The sequence below is a fragment of the Drosophila arizonae genome, chromosome 3 (assembly GCF_054131065.1).
Source record: "Drosophila arizonae isolate 15081-1271.41 chromosome 3, UAZ_ARI_1.0, whole genome shotgun sequence".
Lineage (NCBI taxonomy): Eukaryota > Metazoa > Arthropoda > Insecta > Diptera > Drosophilidae > Drosophila > Drosophila arizonae.
The window spans coordinates 14,978,644-14,999,049 of NC_142923.1; the positions used below are offsets into that span (position 1 = coordinate 14,978,644).

Sequence of the window (20,406 nt, forward strand, 5' to 3'; positions counted from 1 at the left end):
CACAGCACGCCGACCCACATTTGAGGTTCTTTCGCTACTTAACTTTTGCCCTGAGAAACTAGGAAGTAGACGCAAATCAATTGCCTCATTCACTCGGTACTTTGTTGTTGTAAGGTCAGCCCTCGCCTCCTCCTGCTCGCCTCGACAAATTAGCATATTTCAAAGACAACAACAACAACAAAGGCCATGACTGCAATAATTGGAGTCCTTGACTGCGCCAGTTTCACTTTTGTTGTTTCAGTCGTTTTAATCCTTTGATGTTCGGCAGAAGTGGCACTCGGACGTGTGTCCTTGTATCCTTGTATCCTTGCCCCCAAGCAGCAACAATGCCACTTAATCAGTTTTCATTTTTATAAAGCCTCTTTAAGGCCTCCCACAAACAAATTGGGGTTCAGCAGGTGTCAATTGATGGCGGGGAGGGCAGGTGACATCTATGGGGGCGGGTCTGCTTTGAGCCAGCTAAATCCTTGCACATCGCATTTTGTGTTAATTAGGCCGTAAGTGCAACAGAAAAAGTCAATGGAGCATTGAATGGGCGGTGGGCAGGAGGAAGGCCAATCGGCAATTCTCGCATGCGACAATTGCACGAGGCAGTCAACTGACTGAATACATCACTTCGGCTGGCCGGCTGGCTGGCAGCCCTGCCTCAATGTGGCTGGCTGTGTGTGTCCTTTGATGTATTGTACTTTCGCCAGCCAGTCGCTGCGCAGCCACCCCAAGGACGGGCGCACATCAGTCAAGGCACGCGCATAGCGGCTACATCTTCATCACCATCAGCATCATCATCATTATCATCATTCTGGGCTTCAACATCATCACTGCAGGGATAGCAAGCAGCACGCACACTGCGAAGCACAGGACGAGGCAGGACGCTGTTTCAAGCGTTTTTGTTTCTGTTTCAATTTTTGATTTTAATTTGCATTTAGAGCCTGTCGCACTCGGCTCTCGGCTCATAGTCGTTCGGCGCGTTTCCGTGACAGGACGTCTTGTGTCCTGTGGCTTCCGTTAAATTTAATTACACACTCATAGTGCAGCAATAAAAAGCAAAATAAATAAAAATAAATTAAAATTAAAATATTTAGTGATTAAAAAATGAGAAAATCATTTAATATATAAAATCAATAAAAATACGAAAATAAACCTATTGATATATTTTTAATTTCAATTGTGCAATATACTGTTTTTATATAATAACAAAATATATAAGTTATCAAAAATGTAAACATAAATAATAGTTTAAAGCATAATACAAAATAAATCAATTTAATTATAGTCAGAGTTTATTAAATTGTAATAAAATATATAAATACAAAATTTTTGGATAGTAAAAAAGCAAGAATAAAAATTAAATACCGACAATTATAAATAAATAATGCATTTAGAAAATATAATAATAAGTAAATTACATTGAAATTTTTTCTTTAAAATTTATAGATGATATTTTAAATAAAAAAAAAAAATACAATGAATACTTAATTATATGTTTTATAAAATATACAATTTACAGACTCTAAAAAAAAAAATATATATATATATATATATATATAAATTGTGTATTGCTGTACAGATATACATATGAATTAAGACATACTATTACGGTTTATAAACAAAGTAAGTTCCAGACACAAATAAAAAAAAATAAATAAAATAAAATAAAATAAAAAAAAACATAAAATAAAAGTAAAAAAAAAAAAAAAAAATTGAAGATAATAAAAAGCGCCAACAAAAAGTGAAACGAATCGAACCTAATTCTCACAGCTGAGAGATAAAAGCCACCCAGAAGTAAACTTCGCGTAAAAAAAAAAAAAAAAAAAAAAAAAAAAAAAAAAAAAGTTGCAGACCAATCAGAAAAGTCCAAGCTAAAAGCGATTGTAAATAAAATAAAAACAACAAAATAAAAGAAGGTAACAAACAAATATTACAAGCAAAAGAAGTTGCTCAGCTAGCCAGTAGTCGAAGAGCTCTGAGCTGAACGGTCAATGTTTATTGACGCTTTGCTCACGATCGGCAATTCGATAAACGCGCCGAGAGACCGGTCATAAGAGAATGGCAACGAGTGGGCAAACCCCGCTCAAAAAATCAACAAAAATGTGAAAAATTGAAGCTTAATTAAATGAAGGAAAAAACATTTACGTGGTTAGAATAGAAAAAAAAATTTTTAAATCAAATGAAATATGTGAATAAATTCATAAAAATTCTTATTATTTATTTAATTTCATTATGAAAAAACTATACAAATAAAATTCTTAAAATTACAAATTAAATTAACTATACTTAAGAGAGGAATTAAATAGGCAAACAAAATATAAAATATATATTTAAAAAAATATATATGTTTAAATATAATATATAAACTTAAAATAATAATCTGTAAGCAAATAGAAAATATATATAAATTCGTAGTAAACAAATGTTAAAATTTAAAATTTAAAAAAAAAATACCAAAATTATAAACGAAATTCCAATATGTAAAAAGGCAATAAATGGTAAAGAACTAGCTAAGAGGTATATCAAAAATAGTTAATTGTTGAAAATTATTTTACAACTAAAAAAAATCTATAAATATCAAAATATTAAATTGACATAAAATTTTTTATATTAATAAAACGTATTTACAAATAATAATAAACAAATAAATAATAATAAATAATAATAATAAACTGATATTGAATATAAATTATATAAAAATCGTGCAAGCTTTGTGAAATCTTTAAATATGCAAATAGTAATATAATACAAATTCTCACTTAAATAGGCTGAAAGGAAAAACAAATCATATGAAATATGCGACGAATATGTGATGTGCGTAGTAAGAAGTGTTGCTGTGCAGCTTCAATGTGCACTTCAAAATGTTTGCTGTTGCATGGCCTCGGCAAACCAGCTCAACAACAACAGCAACAGCAGCAACAACAGCAACAGCAGCAACTAATCAACTAACTCGTGTGTGCAACAACAATGAATACAATCAAAATGTGCTGCTAGTCAAATTTGGGCTACAATTGTATGAAAATTTATGCAAATCAAAAGCGAGCAATGACTGCGTGGCGAGCAACAACAGCAACTGCCAACAGGAACAGCAGCAACAGCAGCAACACCAACAGCAACAACTTGACTGCCGCACAGTCGCCGTCGCGCCATTGCCATTTGCATTTAATTGTTGTGATTATCTTGGCCTGCTGCACACGGTGGTAAGTGCGAGTATCTTGTGGATACACAGTGTTAACAGCGAGTATCTTGCGGATGCACACAACCAGCCCCATTCTCCATTCGCATCTATGTAAGTGGCTGTCCGGCCGCATCCATCAACACTGTGGCGCGTATGTAAAGCAAAACTCAAATGTGTAAATGGCCTGTCAACAAATTAACCCAAGCATTACACAAGCGCGGCCTTTTGTAGTAGTTGTTGTTGCTGTTGCTGTTGTCGTTGTCGGTGGCAAGTTAATTAATTAAGCGACAACCACAAAAACAACAACAACAACATCAGCAGCAAAAACAGCAATAACATCAACAGCAGCACTTTATGTTGCTGAGTCAACAGATTAATCAATGCGAGTCTTACACGTCCGTTCGACCCGCCGTCCCCTCCCGAAAACTGTCAGCCATAGGTGTTGGCATAATTAATATTGATCTAGCCATAAGGCCGGCCAGCCGAGCTACCTGCTTAATTGCCTGCAGTTGTTCAGGCTGGAACAATTATGCGAATTTAAAGTTGAACTCAGCTCATTGAATTGAGGGAACTTTTGGGGAACGACAAACAATCGGCAAATAGAGAAACATTTGTTAGTTTTCTGATTGATGATCTTTCATCCGAGCTAGTTGCAAACTAATTTAATGAGATAATATTTTAATTAAATGTTTTACATTGTGATTGTAAATATACTTCTTACAATCATACATAGACTTTTAGTATTGGGTATATATACGAATATATTAAATGTATATTTTGGTCTTTGAAATAGAGCTAATGCACAATTAAAACGTGTTCACTCTAGTCCCATAAAAATATATTATTGTTTATTTATATTTATTTGTAGTCAGCAGCCAAGCTTCAGGAACTTAATGTCAGATATCTATATTGAGCAGCTCAGTTTCATGATCCAAATTTCAGAATAAATAAATTAAACCATATATAATTAAACCATATAAAAGACTATTTAATATTATAGTACTAGACAACAAGCTTAACTAATTAAAACCAGTCGAGTCATGCGATATTTTCGGGTTAATATTGGTTGGCTAGAATTTATATAAACTAAAAAGTACATTATGGGTCGCGCCAAAAAAATAGTCTATGAAGCTCTTATATGTACATATAATTGATGAAATGAATTGTATTTATTAAGAAATAATGATAGTCAGCTCTATAAATAGAATAATACAGTTATACAATTTCAATACATTTTAATATAAATTTTTAACGTATTTTAATCATGCTTTATGCGGTACTATTATAATTTTAGTATTCTATAATACATCGTGAATTACAGTCAAAGAAAAGTTATTCAATTTCTTTATATATATTTTTATTTCTCTATATATATTTTTAAATAATGGTTCTGTAATTAATTTAAATAATTTCAATTATTTTATACACAATTATTTCATCTGTATAAGTTGGAAATTCCTCATTATTGAAATTCTTGAGCATCTTGCTAAGTCAGCTCATTGCAGCCATTTAGCTATTTAGCTGGCTCAAACAAACCAAACAGCAACAAATTCTTAGCCAAAGAGTCAACGCCATTTTGAATGGTTCATGGCCGCTGGACTGGACTGGACATGGTATCCACCCAGAGAACACACAGCCGAATGGCAATTGCCCAGTTGCTTCCAGTTGCTGTTGCTGTTGCAGTTGCAGTTGCAGTTGCTCTGGCTGCTGGGTTTGTTGGCTCAGAATGTGTGTGTGTGTGTGTGCCTCGTCCTCGTTGCAACTGCAGCCAACCTACACAATTGAGTTGATTTCAATTGCAGGGTGGTCCGTGGCACTCAGGGCCTTATAATGCGCCAAGCGCTGTCAATCGGTCTCCGACTCCGACGCGTATGCTTATGTGTGTGTGTGTGTGCCAGTCTCTGCTGTGCGCAATCAGGCGAACGAGATGCAATGTCTGTCCAGGTTCCAGGTGCGGCTGACTGGCTGACTGGCTGACTGACTGGTTGCCTCGCCTAGTAGTTGAAGCTTGTTAATCTCGTTGCTCTCCCTGTTGTTGCTGTGGTTGTTGTTGTTGTTGTTATTGTTGCATGGGGTTGTCAACATACTTTTTTGCTTGTTGACAACACGGCAACAACAACAACAACAACGACGACGACAACGAGCAGTTGCAGTCATCTCGAGACTGCAGCAATGCAGCCTGAAGAGTAGCCTGCAATTCGTTCGTCTTCCTCGTAGTTGCAACGTCATAATTGCAGCGCATAATGAGGCATACACACACACACTCACACCCACTGGCAAGTGGCAAGTGCAACTGCATTTGCAGCCAGAATTGCTGCAATTTTCGTTTGAAATGCAAATGAAGCACACACACGCCCACGCACGACCACGCCCCCAATGATGACAGTGCGCCCCCAAACGTAGTTAAGCAAGTGCAGTGTATAATGTGCAGCAACCGAATCCTAATTGGATGCACCAAGCACACACACACACACACACACACATAGGTAGGGTGAAGTGTTCTCCGCTGCACCACATGGCGTATGCGCAACGCACCAACTTGAGCTGGATTTATTTATGAGTCGCTGCTACTTTGGCAGCCTCAGGTCTGAAGTCTTATGTGCACGATATGCAGCTCATTTAATTGCTTGTTAAATTTGTGGCATTTTCTTATCGCTGGGCAGCGCGCGATAACGTCTCGCCTCGATTGGCAGTCAAACGATCTTCGGTTCGACACTTGCCGATCTGCGAGAAAGTTGCCCCCAGCAAACATTTCGATTCTTTGCTGAAATTTACGGCTCATTTACAGCTGCGATACGTTAGATAAAAGTAGATGCAGCGCAGCTGATATATGTGTATCATTGTGGAAGCTAACATATACATACATAAAGGACACACCTAAAGTGTAGTAAATGTCATATGGACTTAAACAGGCCAGGAGCAATTTTAAATGGAATTGGAAAGAAACTGAGAGAGAGAGAGAGAGAGAGAGAAAGATTAAGAGAACGATAGAAAACAGGAGAGTGAACGAGACCGAAAAAAATAACGAATAATAGAGAAATAAATGAGATATTAAACTGAAAATAGAACGAAAAAGTAAAAGGAATAAATATTTATAAATTGTAGGTAAATTGTTGCAGCTTAAATTCTATTTTTACTAATTAGACACATTACTTACATATATTACATAACGCTTTTCAACATAATCTTTACTTTGACTTCTTATTATATAAATATTAGTTCTTCTTTTACCAAACACTCTTCGTTAAAGTTTCTCTATCACGCATACAATACTGCAATTTAGAGATCTGCAAAAAGAAATCCTAGCTGATGTAGAGATACTCAGTACTGATATGCTTTAACTAGTTTATCAAGTGTTATTATAATTTTTTGCCGTTTGAAATATTTATAAAAATACTCTCCAAGACTCTTTATTCAAGATTGAAAACATACATAATTCCTTTACATTTTATGTTAACAGAAAAGTTATTTACAAATATCATGTCATACACTTAATAAATTTTATTTATATATCCAAAACTGCATACCAAATTTAGTAGTTTTATTCTCTTTCATGAATCCCAGAAATAGTAAGAAAATCTAAAAATAAAAATCAATAATCAAATATTATATTTCATGCAGCCATTACATAGTTAAATCAACTCTGCCTCTCTCTCTCTCTCTCTCCGTTCCATAAATTGATATAAAATCAAAATGCCCCTGCTACAGGAATTTCTCAATGGCTGCAGGGTATAATAAAGTTTCTTGGCAAAATGCATTTTAATTGGTTCCCAGATATGCAATGCAGGGCATCACACAGAGCCATCTGCCAGACGTCTTTCAGATAAAGAATTTAAACTGATGCACATTTTGTTAACAGCTTTATAAAGCGTATGGCTTTTAGTCGTCGTCATCGAGCTGTTGTTGTTGTTGTTGGCATTGCCATTGCTGAGTTTGCCAGTGAATTCAATAAAACTGATAAGGCAACAAAGTCAAGGAACCGACGCTGACTCATGCAGCAGCGTGCAGCCTGGGCAGCAGATCTGCGATCCAATCCAATCCAATCCGATCCCATCCGATGGGGCGATCCGATGGGGCTGTCTGTCTGGCTTAGCGCGTATTTCACGCGATGCGATAGCAGCGCAATTGATTCGCTTATAAAATTTATCGATCTGTTAGCCGTGGCTTAAAATGTTGCCAGGTTGGTTAATTTGAGTTTAAGGACGATGATGTTGCTTATCAGGCGTGTAAAGTGTTGCCACGATAACCAACAAATAAAGTGAAGCAAACTAAAAGTCTGCCAATAAATGGTGTATATATGTATATGTATATGCATATGTATGGATATACTCGACCGCTGGACACAAATTTGTATTTCATTTTCATAATTTAAGTTTCTCACGCTCACGAGCTGAGGCTCCGGACTCCGGAGTTCTATTGAAATGCCATAAAAAGATTGAAATGTGTGGCAAGGCTTTAATAGGCGCCGCCAACCGTCTTGAGCCAAGCCGGGCCGAGCGTTTCGGCCGCAACGTCTGTCAAACGGTAGCCCGTGCATAAATCAAGGATTTTTCGCTGCCTTATGCCCCTCCACAAACTATATCAAATCAGCTAGCTATCTAAGCCAGTTAGGCATAAACATTGTTTCCCACACACAGATACACTCACACACACACACATATATACATATATTGGCAGCCAGACTCAAGTCAAGGCAGATAACTTTGCCCCGGTCGAGACGAGACATTCCAGGCAGCCTGGCAGCCTGGCAGCCTGGCTGCCGGAGCCACGGCAACAGCTAGGAATGCTTTTGATCTCGGGCGACTATTCAAATACAGGGTGCCGGTGCTCCACTGTCAGTCAGCCGAGGCATTTCATTTCCATAGCTCAACGATAGCTCCCTCTGTAATTAAACGAATTTTATCACATTTTTTGTAACGTTTAGGCCAGAAATGCACAAAAGTTTTATTTTTATTCGCTAGCCAAAAGTGAAAGCTGCCACAACTGGGAAATACTTGGAAATTAGTCAGACGTATAGATTTAAAATGTACCTCTTATAACTGTCTTAATGATGATAAGAATAGAGGAGAGTTTTAATACGCCGAGCAGAAATATATAAGAATATTAAATAACATAAACAAGAACGTTATTTTTATAGCTTGGATAATCTGGAATGATGACACAATAGTGACAGAAAATATAGATATAAAAACAAAAAGCAATGTTTTCTGTGGAAAAGATGTGTTATTAAAAGATAATATCTCATTGATGTGAGATAGTATGTGAGAGTAGCTAAGATTGCAGTGTCAATTACCGTATCTAATTGCTATATCAGTTTAGGGTTTAGCGGAACTCTTTAAGAATATTTCTAACAAAATGCGTTTAGCTACATAATATGTGAGCTATTATTCTAACATAAAAAAAAAAAAAAAAAAAAAAAAACAACATAATCAAGAACATAATGCATATGCATAATACATAATTTTAAAATCTTTTCTGCTATAGCAAATAGTACTAGATTAATTCTATGAAATAAATATTACTAAATTATAATAATAATGTAAATAAATCATAAGTAATATATAAAATGATTACTTAATTTATATTTTATATAAATTTTATTATTAAATATTTTCTGTAGTCAATTTTGCATATCGTAACGAGTTCTTCATGTACTCTAGACAAAAATAGTTTACAGCAAAACTAATAATAATAATAATACAAAGAGCAGAGGATTAAGTGATGGTATTTTATTCATATGTGCCCACGCAAGGCTTGCACCTCATTAACATGGCTAAGCTGTGTTGCAAGAGCGCGCTCTCCATCTGCATTTGCAGCTGCAGAGCTGACAACGTCAAATGCATTAAGCGGGAAGCAAGTGGAGCACAGGCTCTGCTGTGCTCAGCTGCGTGAATGGCATACCAAATGATGGCAGATCCTCAGATCGCTTGCAGCGATGCGCTGGGCTACGTGTGTGAAAATGGCACGTTTCAACATTTGAGTATTTTTTACATGCGGTACGTGCTACAATTAATCCACAGCCGCTCCGCCCCACCCCACCCCCTGCAGTTGAGCTGAGTGGCGTGCGCAAGAGTCTACATTCAAGACGCCATCGTTGAGCGCATCACGTATACGCCTGGTATGCCTATAGCAATAGCAACAGCAACAGCAACTGCGCTCTGCGTGTCGCAGATCAACGCGATGCGATGGCGATGCCGATGGATCTTTCGATGAAGTTGTTCAACGTCAACTGGCACTCGCATTCAGTCTTTCTATCTATGTATCTGTGTCTGTATCTATGTCTGTGTGCCTCTGTCGCGGTCTGCGTCTCAGCCTCTGTCTTTGTATCTGTGTCAGTATCTGTGGCGCAAGATCAGAACACCTCTCCGCCTGACCTTGAGTGCCATGGCGCGCTTTAAATGAGTTCAATGCGAGCCTCGGCCAGTTGGTTCTTGGCCAGGCTTCTGTTGCGTGAGTCATAGACCAAAGTCTTGACTGAAGATTTATGACAACTCTGGAATTTAATTTAGCTACTGTCCGTCAGTCCATCTATTCGCGCTGCCAGCTGAGAGCCGAGAGCTTTGCCTTTGCCTTTGCGCGCTCGTTGATTAAATCTGCCACAAAGCCAAATTAAATTTCACATAAACAAATAAAATGAAATTAAATTAAATTTGTTGCCAAGCATTTTTATATTTTATTCACTTAAATTTCGTTTATTTTGATTCATTTTTGTTTTTCTTTTTTTCCTTTTTTGTCTGCGGTTTTTTGGCGCTCAAGGTTAATGACGACTTTCGGCTGCGGTCTGTGTGAGCTCGGGCTGTGATTTGTGTTGGCTACGAAATTGAGTTTGGGGCTTGCGTTTGGGTTGGGGCTTTCGCATTTTTTGGGGTTGGTTATTGCGATTGCGATTTAATTGCCGGTTGCGGTTGCCATAATCAAATTACAGCTAGACCAACACGGCAACTGAGCAGATGAAGGCGAGCGTGAGCTCACATATGACTGACATGATTGATATATGCATAAGTGTGTGTATTAGGAATAGAGCTAAACTGTCTTGACTCTTGCACTTACAGGTTGTATGGATTGCCCGATGGACGCGCCACTTGCCGCTCGGTGCCTGGCCTAACCAAAGATCAGGTGGAGCTCTGCTACAAGGCGAGTGATGTGACTGCCGCTGCTCTGGAGGGCCTGGACATGGCCATACGCGAATGCCAGATACAGGTAGTTGCCTCTAATAATTAAAATTTATATAATCGAGTTTTTTTTTAATAAATAAAAATTGTTAGTCTTATTTATCTCTTATATATATTCACGACATTTTAATATTTTTAGTTAAATAAATATTTATAAATTAAAAGCAATAAATATATATTATTATTATTATTATTATTATTATTATTATTTTTTTTTTTTTAATTCCTGTAAATTCACTGTTTATTTGGTATAGATGGATTTGGATAGATGAATTTATACATATTATGTATGTACATAATATTTTTAGATTTTTAATGAGCTAAATATTTATCAATTAAAAATAAACTCAAAATATAAAGAGTTATATTTGCCTTTTATTATCTACTATTAATTTTTGTGCGTGTGTGTGTTTTTTTTTTTTTTTTAATAATTAAAAAATATACATATATTTAATCAGTTATAACTTGTTAATCTTCCTTTTCTCTTAAGGCCAAATAAAAAAATAAAAATATTTCTGCTAATATTATTATATATTTATATTTCACTCTTTAAAAAAGTTTCAGTTGTATTCTGTTTCTGTTCCTCTGTTTTAATTTTCAATTCTCTGTTGTTTGGCAATAATTAGCTAATCATTTCATGTGGTTGCAGTTTCAGTGGCATCGCTGGAACTGCTCGTCACTGAGCACAAAGAGCCGCAATCCGCACGCCTCCAATCTGCTGAAGAAAGGTAAGTGGTGAGGTGAGTCGGAGTTGGAGTTGGAGCTGGGCCCAGTTGCCCAGCTGGCCAAGTAGCCAGTGGCCCGGTCCCACCGAAAGCCATTAAGCTGACACTAAAATGCGCCGTAAGTGTGGCTCAGCTTTCACGCAAACAAAATCGCTTTACGAGCAGCAAACGACAACGAAAACGACAAACTGTCAACGGGTTTGCGGTTATGCATAGAGCAACGGCCCACACGCAAACCGCTAGGCTGCAGCAAGAGTGCTGCAATCGGGTATGCTCAACTGCAGATACTTCTTGTGTGTTATTCTTTAGCTCTATGTCATTTAACTGCTTCACAATGATTCATTCCGACTGCTTCATTCAATATACCCCTTTTGATTTCATTATGTGAATGGAGTCTAATTAAAAGTGCCCAGCAATAGGCCCTGGTCCAGTGTCCGATGCTATTAGCCATCGCATTATTAGACACGCCATGGCACAAAACCACAGCAGGCGAAGCTGGCGCTGTAGCTGGAGCTGGAGCCGAGGCTGGCTCTCTGGCTGTCTAATGCCTCGGGCCCAGTTGGTCAGCCGCAGCGAAGCTAGATCATGTTTCTAAGTTCTGCAGCTAGTAAGAGTGTTGCCCGAGGCCTGTTCTGGCGCACCTTTTGTCACAGCCTAGTGCATCCCAGCAGCGGCAGTGCGAACTTTGACTTTGATATCTTAATCTGTCGGCCAGGCATTATATTTCACACACACGTACACACACACACACACTCGGACGGCCACGGCGTGTGCCTTATGATCATGTTGATCATGATGATATTTAACTGGCCATCTACAAAGTGTCGCCGCTTTCTTAGCCGCTTTTGTTAGCCAAGTAGCAAATAGCGGTAACCGTATGATCACAAGCGCCGATCTCAAAGCTGCAACTGTATCAGCGACGACTACTGTTATGACTCACAGCGATAGCTTCTCAGGTTCACTTGCCAACCGAAAATGCCCTGAAATAAATAATAATTGTACCATATAATTAATGAAATTTACCTTGATTTACAGTTTCACAGATCTTTAGCAAGTCTCTTTAGACCGACAAACTCTAACTAATGACCCAGGGTGGCAATCAGGCTAGTTACTTGGAAAATCCTCTTGCTTGCCTTGAAGGAATGCTTTAACTGCGTTCCCAAGCGCTTCATTAGCTAAATTATGCGTCATACAATTGCTGTAAGCACAGGCCGAGTCCAAGACAATGGGGCGAATGGTCAGTGGCCAAAATGGCGGCATGCAATGCAGATGCAAACGATATACTTCCAGTAGCAATGCTGCAAAGATTTCTCACAAATTTCAATGCAGCCACAGCGAAAAAGAAATAAATAAACAAATGCAAAAAACACACTAAAAAAAAAAAAAAAAAAAAAACAACAAAAGTAAGAGACAAGCAATAACAAGAGTGGCCTGGGAGACTGTCGAGTAAAAGGGAAAGGCTCGCGGCCAAGTCGAGTGGAGACGACTCGAGTTGACTCGAGTCCGGCGTAATTTATTTGCATTCATCGTATAAATTATATTGTAAGCAAACCACTTCATTCAATTTCAATTTAAAAAATTGTTATCTCTGTTGACGGATGCTGCCGCGGCCACTGACAACGTACAGCCCAGCGACAGCCAGACATTTCAGCAGAGACAAACGAACGAGCCAGCGAGCCAGCGAGCCACCGAACGTGGACGTGAATCTGGATGGGGCTGAGCTGGCTCAGCTCTCGATCTGCATGTGAATTTCGGTAATGGCCAAGGCTGAGCTAAGCAGACGCCAATCGCAGCAAATTATGGGCGATCAATTAGTCTGTATAAGGACTGAGTATAGAATATTATTAGAATTGCTTATGGCTGTAGAAATGTTGATATAGAAGAGTAGCTTGGAATACCATAACATCCAGCTTATTCTAAAAAAGTTCTGTTACAAAGTGATAGACATATTATTGAAAAAAGCATTTAGTAAAAATTCAATAAAAATAAATGCAGCATTATTAGAAAAATATTTGAAATATATATAAAAATATATAGCTAATATAAATGAATGCGTAAAATAAAAATAAATTTATGTAGGAAAATTACTTTAAGAGTTTGAGAGATAGGCCACACTTAAAGACCTTGAAACAATTATAGATCTGCAGGTATTTAGCAGCTCTTCTGTTAAATCTATTTTTAGACAATTTCCTCTTTATACAGAATAACTATATATATTTTAATAATATTACAAAATAATATTATAAAATAATCATGTTAACTTACAAAAAAGAAACATAACATAATTCCTAGATAAGTTCACTGAAGCAGATCTGAAAACTGACGCAAGGCAACCTATAAGCTATCTGAAAAGCTTTGCTCTAATAGATATATTCAAGCGTAAGCAATTCAATTCAACTCAATTCAATTCTCAAATGAATAATCTTAAAACAAAAAAATTCTATTAAAATCCATATCAGAGATTACCGATAAAGAAAAATACATAGGCTAGAATGTTCAGTTCTGTGTAGAATCAATTTACTGGGTTTAGGTTTGCCTTTAGCTGGTATTGTGGCAATTGTGGATTTAGTAATTCCGACAAAGCCAGAACAATGTCATTACAGCATATCTACATATAATTTGCATTTAGCCATAATCTTGGGACTGGCATCAAGTGCACGCAAACTTGATCGGGCCAAATACCAAAATGAGTCGGGTTAAAGTTAACAACACTGCCCAATATAACAATGCCGAACCATAAATCTCCAAATGCATGCCACACCAGCAGCAGCAGCAGCAGCAGCAGCGGCGGCAGCAGCAGCAGCAGCAGTTGGAGAAGCCAGAGCAGCACTTCCAAGTAACTCTCGACTAGCCTTCAACGGGGCGCGCAGCGTACGAATATGGTAAACCCAAGCTTATGTCAGTGACATGTCTGCCGATCTGGCCGTCTGTCTGTCCGCTCGTCTGGCTGTCTGTTTGTCAAGCCGCCCGTTCGTGTGTCCATTAAATAAGGAAGGAAACACCGAACTGAACTGCACATAACGAGAGTCAATATTGACAGGCAACAGCAACGCGTGCAACGATTGCGACTGGGAGACTTATAAGGGCAGAGCAGCCACAGTCCAGCCAGCCAGCCAGCCACACAGCCAGCCAGGCAGCCAAGCAAGCGAGCGAGCAACCTGAGCAGCCCCAAAACAGCGAGGGATCGACGACGACGACGACGATCGGCCAAGTGAAACGAAACAAATCAAGTCGGAGAGGCACAATGACTGACAATCGAACGGCGCACGGACAGGTCAACTATTTTGCATACATCTACTATAACTTATGGAACTGGTCGCCCGTTGATCGTCGTCGCAGATCGCAGATCGCTGCTGCTGCTGCTGCTGCTGCTGCTGCTGCTGCTACTTCGCCATGCATTATTGTCAATCAAGTGAGGCTGGACTTGGGAACTGGGCAGTGGGGCTGGGCTGGGACTATAGCGGCAGCAGGCATGTACAAAAGTAGTAAAAGGATTACGTACGATCGTCGACGACGATCGACCTTTATCTTGGTCTCGGTTCAGCCAAATGCATGTGACAACAAGCGAGCGACGTATGTCGCAAACAATTACTTGGGATTGCAACATAAGAGACAGAGACAGAGGCAGAGGCAGAGGCAGAGCGAGGGGGCAAGGAGCAGGGACAGGTACAGGGACAGGTCGCTGTTGTTGGGGACAGTGGCGAGAGGGAGGGAGAAAGGGAGGTGGAGATCGGCTGGTCGCCTGGCTCGATCGGTTGCCAATTTATGCGCAGTAAGAAGCACGTCACTGGCCCCAAGGCATTGTCAAATGTAACTCGCTGGCAATGATGTGATTTGGATTTGCAAATGGCCTGGGGGGAGAAACAAAGCGTGCATAAATCAAGAGCCAATCGACCGAGCCAAACGATCAACGATCAACGATCACCGATCACACAGATCACAGATCGCGAAAAATGCAATCGACGGGCAAGAGGGGTAGAGAGTGCGAGAGCTGCTAGGCTGCTGTGGCTACTGTGCGCATTGATGCATTGATTGATGGCGTCTTAATCGTCAATCAAATGCGCGCTACACTTTTGCATTACACCATTGACATTGGCTGGCTCGCTGAATCGCTGGATCGCTGGATCGCTGGATCACTGTCGATCGTTCGATCATCCGTTCGATTGCATTGGCTGTAGAACAACGACAACTTGTCACAACATTGACATTTGCATTCGTGCGCATCCTGAGTGACGGACTCTTGACTTTCGTTGCCATCGGACAGCTTGACCATCTCTGACTGATTGTTTGACAGCTTTTGGCCCCTGCCCGGCCAGCTACCAGTTAGCAGTTAGCATCTTCTTGATGCACGCCTGTCACATTGACATATGTACTGTCGCCGGCGCATTGGATTTGCTCTTGGGGCTTTTGCCTGTCTTATGCAAAGTGGCGCTGACAATTTGCATGTCAATCGATTGACAAATGTTGCCAACTTTGGTCCGCTCAATGACGGCCGGTGCATGTCGGTCATGATTAACGTCAGTTTTGACAGCCGTTTGACAGCCGTTGCATAAGCCGTCAACTAGCCGACTGGGTGGGTGTGCTCTGTGACTGTGGGGCTGGCCTTTGCTGTGCCCACAATTTTGCATCATTAAAACTTGTGCGGATCGATCGCCGGCATCAGTTGAATCGCCCATGGCTTTGGGTGGCGGCATTTGGGGCTTGGCGGCGGCAGTGCCCGAACGCTTGTCCGGCCCATGTCAAAGCCAAATGCCGCACAATTCCCTTGGCGATCGCAAAGACAGCGACAACAACTGCTTGGGCATTCAGTGTTAAAAATAACGCCGCATAACTTAGTTGGCGATAGTTTGCCGTGACTCCCCAGTGGCACCCAGTCCACTCTCGACTCATTCTTCAATTCGAATTGCCCAGCACAAGCTGAACGTTTCATCTGCTTCGCAGGCTATCGGGAGAGCGCATTTGCCTTTGCCATTTCGGCGGCTGGCGTTGCTCATAGTGTGGCGCGCGCCTGCAGCCAAGGACGTCTGATGTCCTGCGGCTGTGATCCGACCATCAATCGCAAGACGCTCAACAAGAATCTGCGCCAGTCCCTCGACAAGGAGAAGAAGCAATTTCTGCAATATCTGGAAACAAACCAGATCCTAACGCCCGAGGAGGAGAAGACCTATGAGCGCTCCAAGATCGCGAGTCGCTGGAAATGGGGCGGCTGCTCCCACAACATGGACTTCGGTGTGGAGTACTCCAAGCTGTTTCTCGACTGTCGCGAAAAGGCCGGCGACATACAATCCAAAATCAATCTGCACAACAATCATGCGGGCCGAATGGTAAGCGAGAGGCGCAACTGAAAACTTTCTCAATATTTAAAAAAATTAAATCGAAAATTCCAAATAATTCCGCAACTTTCTTTTCAGGCCGTATCGAATAACATGGAATTTCGCTGCAAGTGCCATGGCATGTCCGGCAGTTGTCAGCTGAAGACGTGCTGGAAATCGGCGCCCGATTTTCATATTGTGGGCAAAGTACTGAAGCATCAGTTCCGCAAGGCCATTCTGGTCGATCAGTCCAATCTGGGCAATGGGGAGCCCATCGTTGTACTGAAGCGTTCGCGCAACAAGAAATCCAATGGCGGCGGCAACAGCGCTGGCAGCTCCACGGATCTGAGTGGCTCCGATGCGTCTGCCACGCGGACGGGCAGCGGCAGCCAAAGCGATCTGGACGCCGAGCAGAGCCCGCGCCAGACCAAAGCTGATAAGAACGCGGCGCGCATGGCCCGCAAGCTGGAGACGTCGCTCTTCTACTATCAGCGCTCGCCGAACTTCTGTGAGCGGGATCTGAGCGCAGATATTCAGGGTGAGTACTGGGATAGAAACTTGAAGTTGTTGGAGCTATTCATATACATATATATTACTAGCGTTCCGAGCTATCTTCGTATGGGGGACTTATGGATATGGATAGGTTTATTTTTATGAATTTTGTATTATTTATTAATTTGTATTTTATATAACAGAAATTACATTTTATTTGAATTCTTTTTATAATTTTTTAATTTTTGTAAATTACTTTACAATTTTTGATTTTTTAATTTTAATTTGTAATTTAAAATGTTTTTAAAAATGCATATTTAAAGAGCCTAACTAAAGAATTCCTGTAACAAATTTTCAGAATGTTTCAGGATTTTGAAAAACTCAAGAAATATAAACGAAAACTTATTGAATTATCTAAATTCTATGCTTCATTTTTTTTAATGATATACATCAACGTTTGTTTTTTTTTTTTTTTTTTTTTTTTTTTTTTTTTTTTTTTTATACGTTCATCAGAAATAATGTGAAATTATAATGATAAAATAGGTTTTTAAAAAGTTCCAATAGTTTTAGAGTCTATTTAATACAAACAAACAATCACATCTTTTCTCTTTTAATAATAGTCTACAGAATTTCTCAGTCATATCATTACTCCATTTTTTTAATTCATTTAATAAATTCGATAAATAAATTGATAAGAGTAAATACCATTATAAACAGATTTCTAAAAAAAAAAAAAAAAAAATAATAAATAAGAGAAAAATGTCAAAAATTCGGTCACACTCGGACAACAGGGTACTAATTAAAAATGATTTATTGACATTGCTTTGGCGATAAATTTGATTTGCCTCTAATAAATAAATCACAAATGCAAATTAACAGCAGCCGCGTAACAACAACAGCAACTGCACAAAAATATAAAAAAAAATAGCCATTTATTAACGGAGCTACCAAACATGCCACATAACTCAAAATGCGCCACGACAAAGTCGAGAGCTGCGCATGCGCTCGGCACGTACTCCCAGCCAACAAGCGGCAGCGACAACAATAACAAAAGCCAGGCAAATTTGCATGACTAGCAGATACTCTGGTCGAGGCGATAAGATGACCTAAGTAACTGCTATAGACTGTGGGTTGGACCCAACAAGAAATGCAGCAGACTTTGTAAAAGGTTTTTAGTTTAGGTTTTGGCTAATCTAATTAAATGAATTTAATTCTTGATTTTTTAAAGACAATAAATGGTAGTCTAAATAATTAATTAAATATTTAGATATTACTATTATATATAAAGAATACATCATAACATTAGTCTGATCATATTTATATTTGATCCTTATGTCTATAAGCTATAAAGTCTCTATCATATTATAAAAGTGGGAATACTTTTTCTTTCTGCCTGATAACTGAGATTTATGTATACGAATTCAAAGTCCTCTAAAAGAGGAAACAGTTAATACAGCTAGTAGTATACCCCATTGAACTACCTTCAATGGGTATGACTAACTGCCACTTGCAATTTTCGTTAGCCATTTTGTGGTTGCGGCCGTTGTTGCTGTTGTTGTTGTTGTTTCTGTTGCTGCCGTTGACACATTTGCAAATTATCAAAAGCGACGGCGACTGCGGGCCAGTTTAAAGTGTTAATTACGACGCAAATTTATAATTAATCGTTGCGGAGCGGTGGACTGGCGGGATGAGGCGGGCAGTGGAGCCGCGAGGAGCTGTGGGGCTGTGGAGCTTGGCTATCGACGTTGATTCGTACCGTTCAGTCCGTAGTCCGCCATGCTCATCGCGGCGCATTCAACAGGCGCTTGATTCATGTGCCGTGTCTGGCCAAATGATGGCAATTAACGTTGGCAATTAACATCTAACAATTATGATACTTTGCTTAGCTGTTGCAGCTAATTGTTTATTTATCGCCTTTTAATTGCCGCCATTTCAACAGTTACACTCGAGCACGAACGACAGTTTAACACTGTGAATAAAGCCCAAACTAGGCAGTGATTAATCGAGTCCTTTGCTTCATGCGATTAGCATATTGCAAATTGACATGATCAGATAGACTGAGGCGATTTAGCTGTCGAATAGATCAAGAGCTGAGATGTTCTCTAGAAGTCTCTAAAGAGTTGATTTTAAAATTTAGATTTAAAGGCCTTAACTCGATGCGAAATACAAATCTAACAGTTTTATTAATTAATTATTGAACAAAAAAATAAGTGAGATTATTATAAAATCCTTTGAAAAAAAAACTTATAACTTATAACTGAAATTTCATTAATATATCTATAAAGTAGACGAATTTATTTGTAGATTATTTACTGCGAGTCATTTGGGAAATTTCTAAGCACAGTCTTTAATATTTCAGGTACAATTGGTCGCAAATGCAATCGCAACAGCACGACCAGCGACAGCTGCGCCTCCCTCTGTTGTGGGCGTGGCCACAGTCAAGTGAAGGAACGACGCGCCGAACGCTGCCGCTGTAAATTCCAATGGTGCTGCAGCGTCGAGTGCGACGAGTGCCATGTGGAGGAGTGGATAAGTGTGTGCAATTAAAGGCCATGGCAACTGATAAAAGACTTTTCTTCAATGCAATTAGCCAACAGCAGCAGCTAAAATAAATGAAACAATGAAATTGAAAATGCTAACAGTATTAAAATACATTTAATTAACAAATACATATATAAAATACTCCAGATTGAATAGGACAACTATTGAAGAATTCATTGTGCGAGTGTGTGTATATTTTATGTTTAGCTTTAGCTGTCCATTCAATTCACTAATATTTGTAAATACAAATACATAATAAGATGCACGATTAGAAACTGTCCATCAGCTGACTTTTATTCAATACCCAATAATACATATCTCTCCCTCTCTCTCTCTCTCTCTCGTTCTCACTGTCCATCTCAATCACCCCATATTATGCACATTCGTATACCCGTTCTGGGTATAAAATGGAAAATCAGGGTATAATGGTTTTATGAAAAGTATGTAACAAGCAGAAAAAAATCATCACAGACCCCAAAAAGTGTATATATTGTTGATCAGGGCGACGAGCTGAGTCTATCATGCATTTTCGATAACTTACGATCGAGAATAATCGATAAATTGATTTCGTTTTTTCAGCCTAATTTGAATACTATTAGACCGGGAGATTTCAGATTCATTGTGTATAATGTAACAGCGCTTAGAGATTATTGCTTAGTCTATATCCTCTACGGATCATCTGATCAATTAATTTGTCCTTACTTAATATAAAAAAAAAATAATAATAATAATAAAAAAAAAAACGTCTTCAATTGCAGTTTTTTATTTTTATTTGTTTTTTCAAAATCGCTTATTTGGTATTACCCCTTGATAATACTTCCCGTTGTATTCAGAATACCTTCGTCAACCGAAAAATAAAAATCTGTTGACAATTGTTTTCGATGGTGATAGAACCAATCTAGTTTGACAAGATATTCTCCAGTTGGAAATGGAATTCCCAACTTTTCATACGGCATATGAAGTCCGCTAGCAATTAAGGGACCCTTAAATGAATAATT

The 20,406-nt window shown here is 39.0% G+C and overlaps 1 protein-coding gene across 2 annotated transcripts; it reads left to right on the top strand.

The window, feature by feature from the left end:
* The first annotated feature begins 1,477 nt into the window (after positions 1-1,477).
* Wnt10 (Wnt oncogene analog 10) lies at positions 1,478-20,059 on the top strand. Of its 2 annotated transcripts, XM_089466283.1 has the most exons (7): positions 1,478-1,904; positions 2,756-3,188; positions 10,219-10,366; positions 10,988-11,066; positions 16,005-16,387; positions 16,475-16,913; positions 19,227-20,059. In XM_089466283.1, exons 2-7 carry the CDS (start codon positions 3,004-3,006, stop codon positions 19,412-19,414), a joined length of 1,422 nt encoding a protein of 473 aa, XP_089322409.1. In that variant the 5' UTR covers positions 1,478-1,904; positions 2,756-3,003; the 3' UTR covers positions 19,415-20,059. The 2 variants fall into 2 exon arrangements, with proteins under 2 accessions (XP_089322409.1, XP_017859559.1); XM_018004070.2 differs by having other exon boundaries at positions 1,478-3,188.
* The last annotated feature ends 347 nt before the right edge of the window (positions 20,060-20,406 follow it).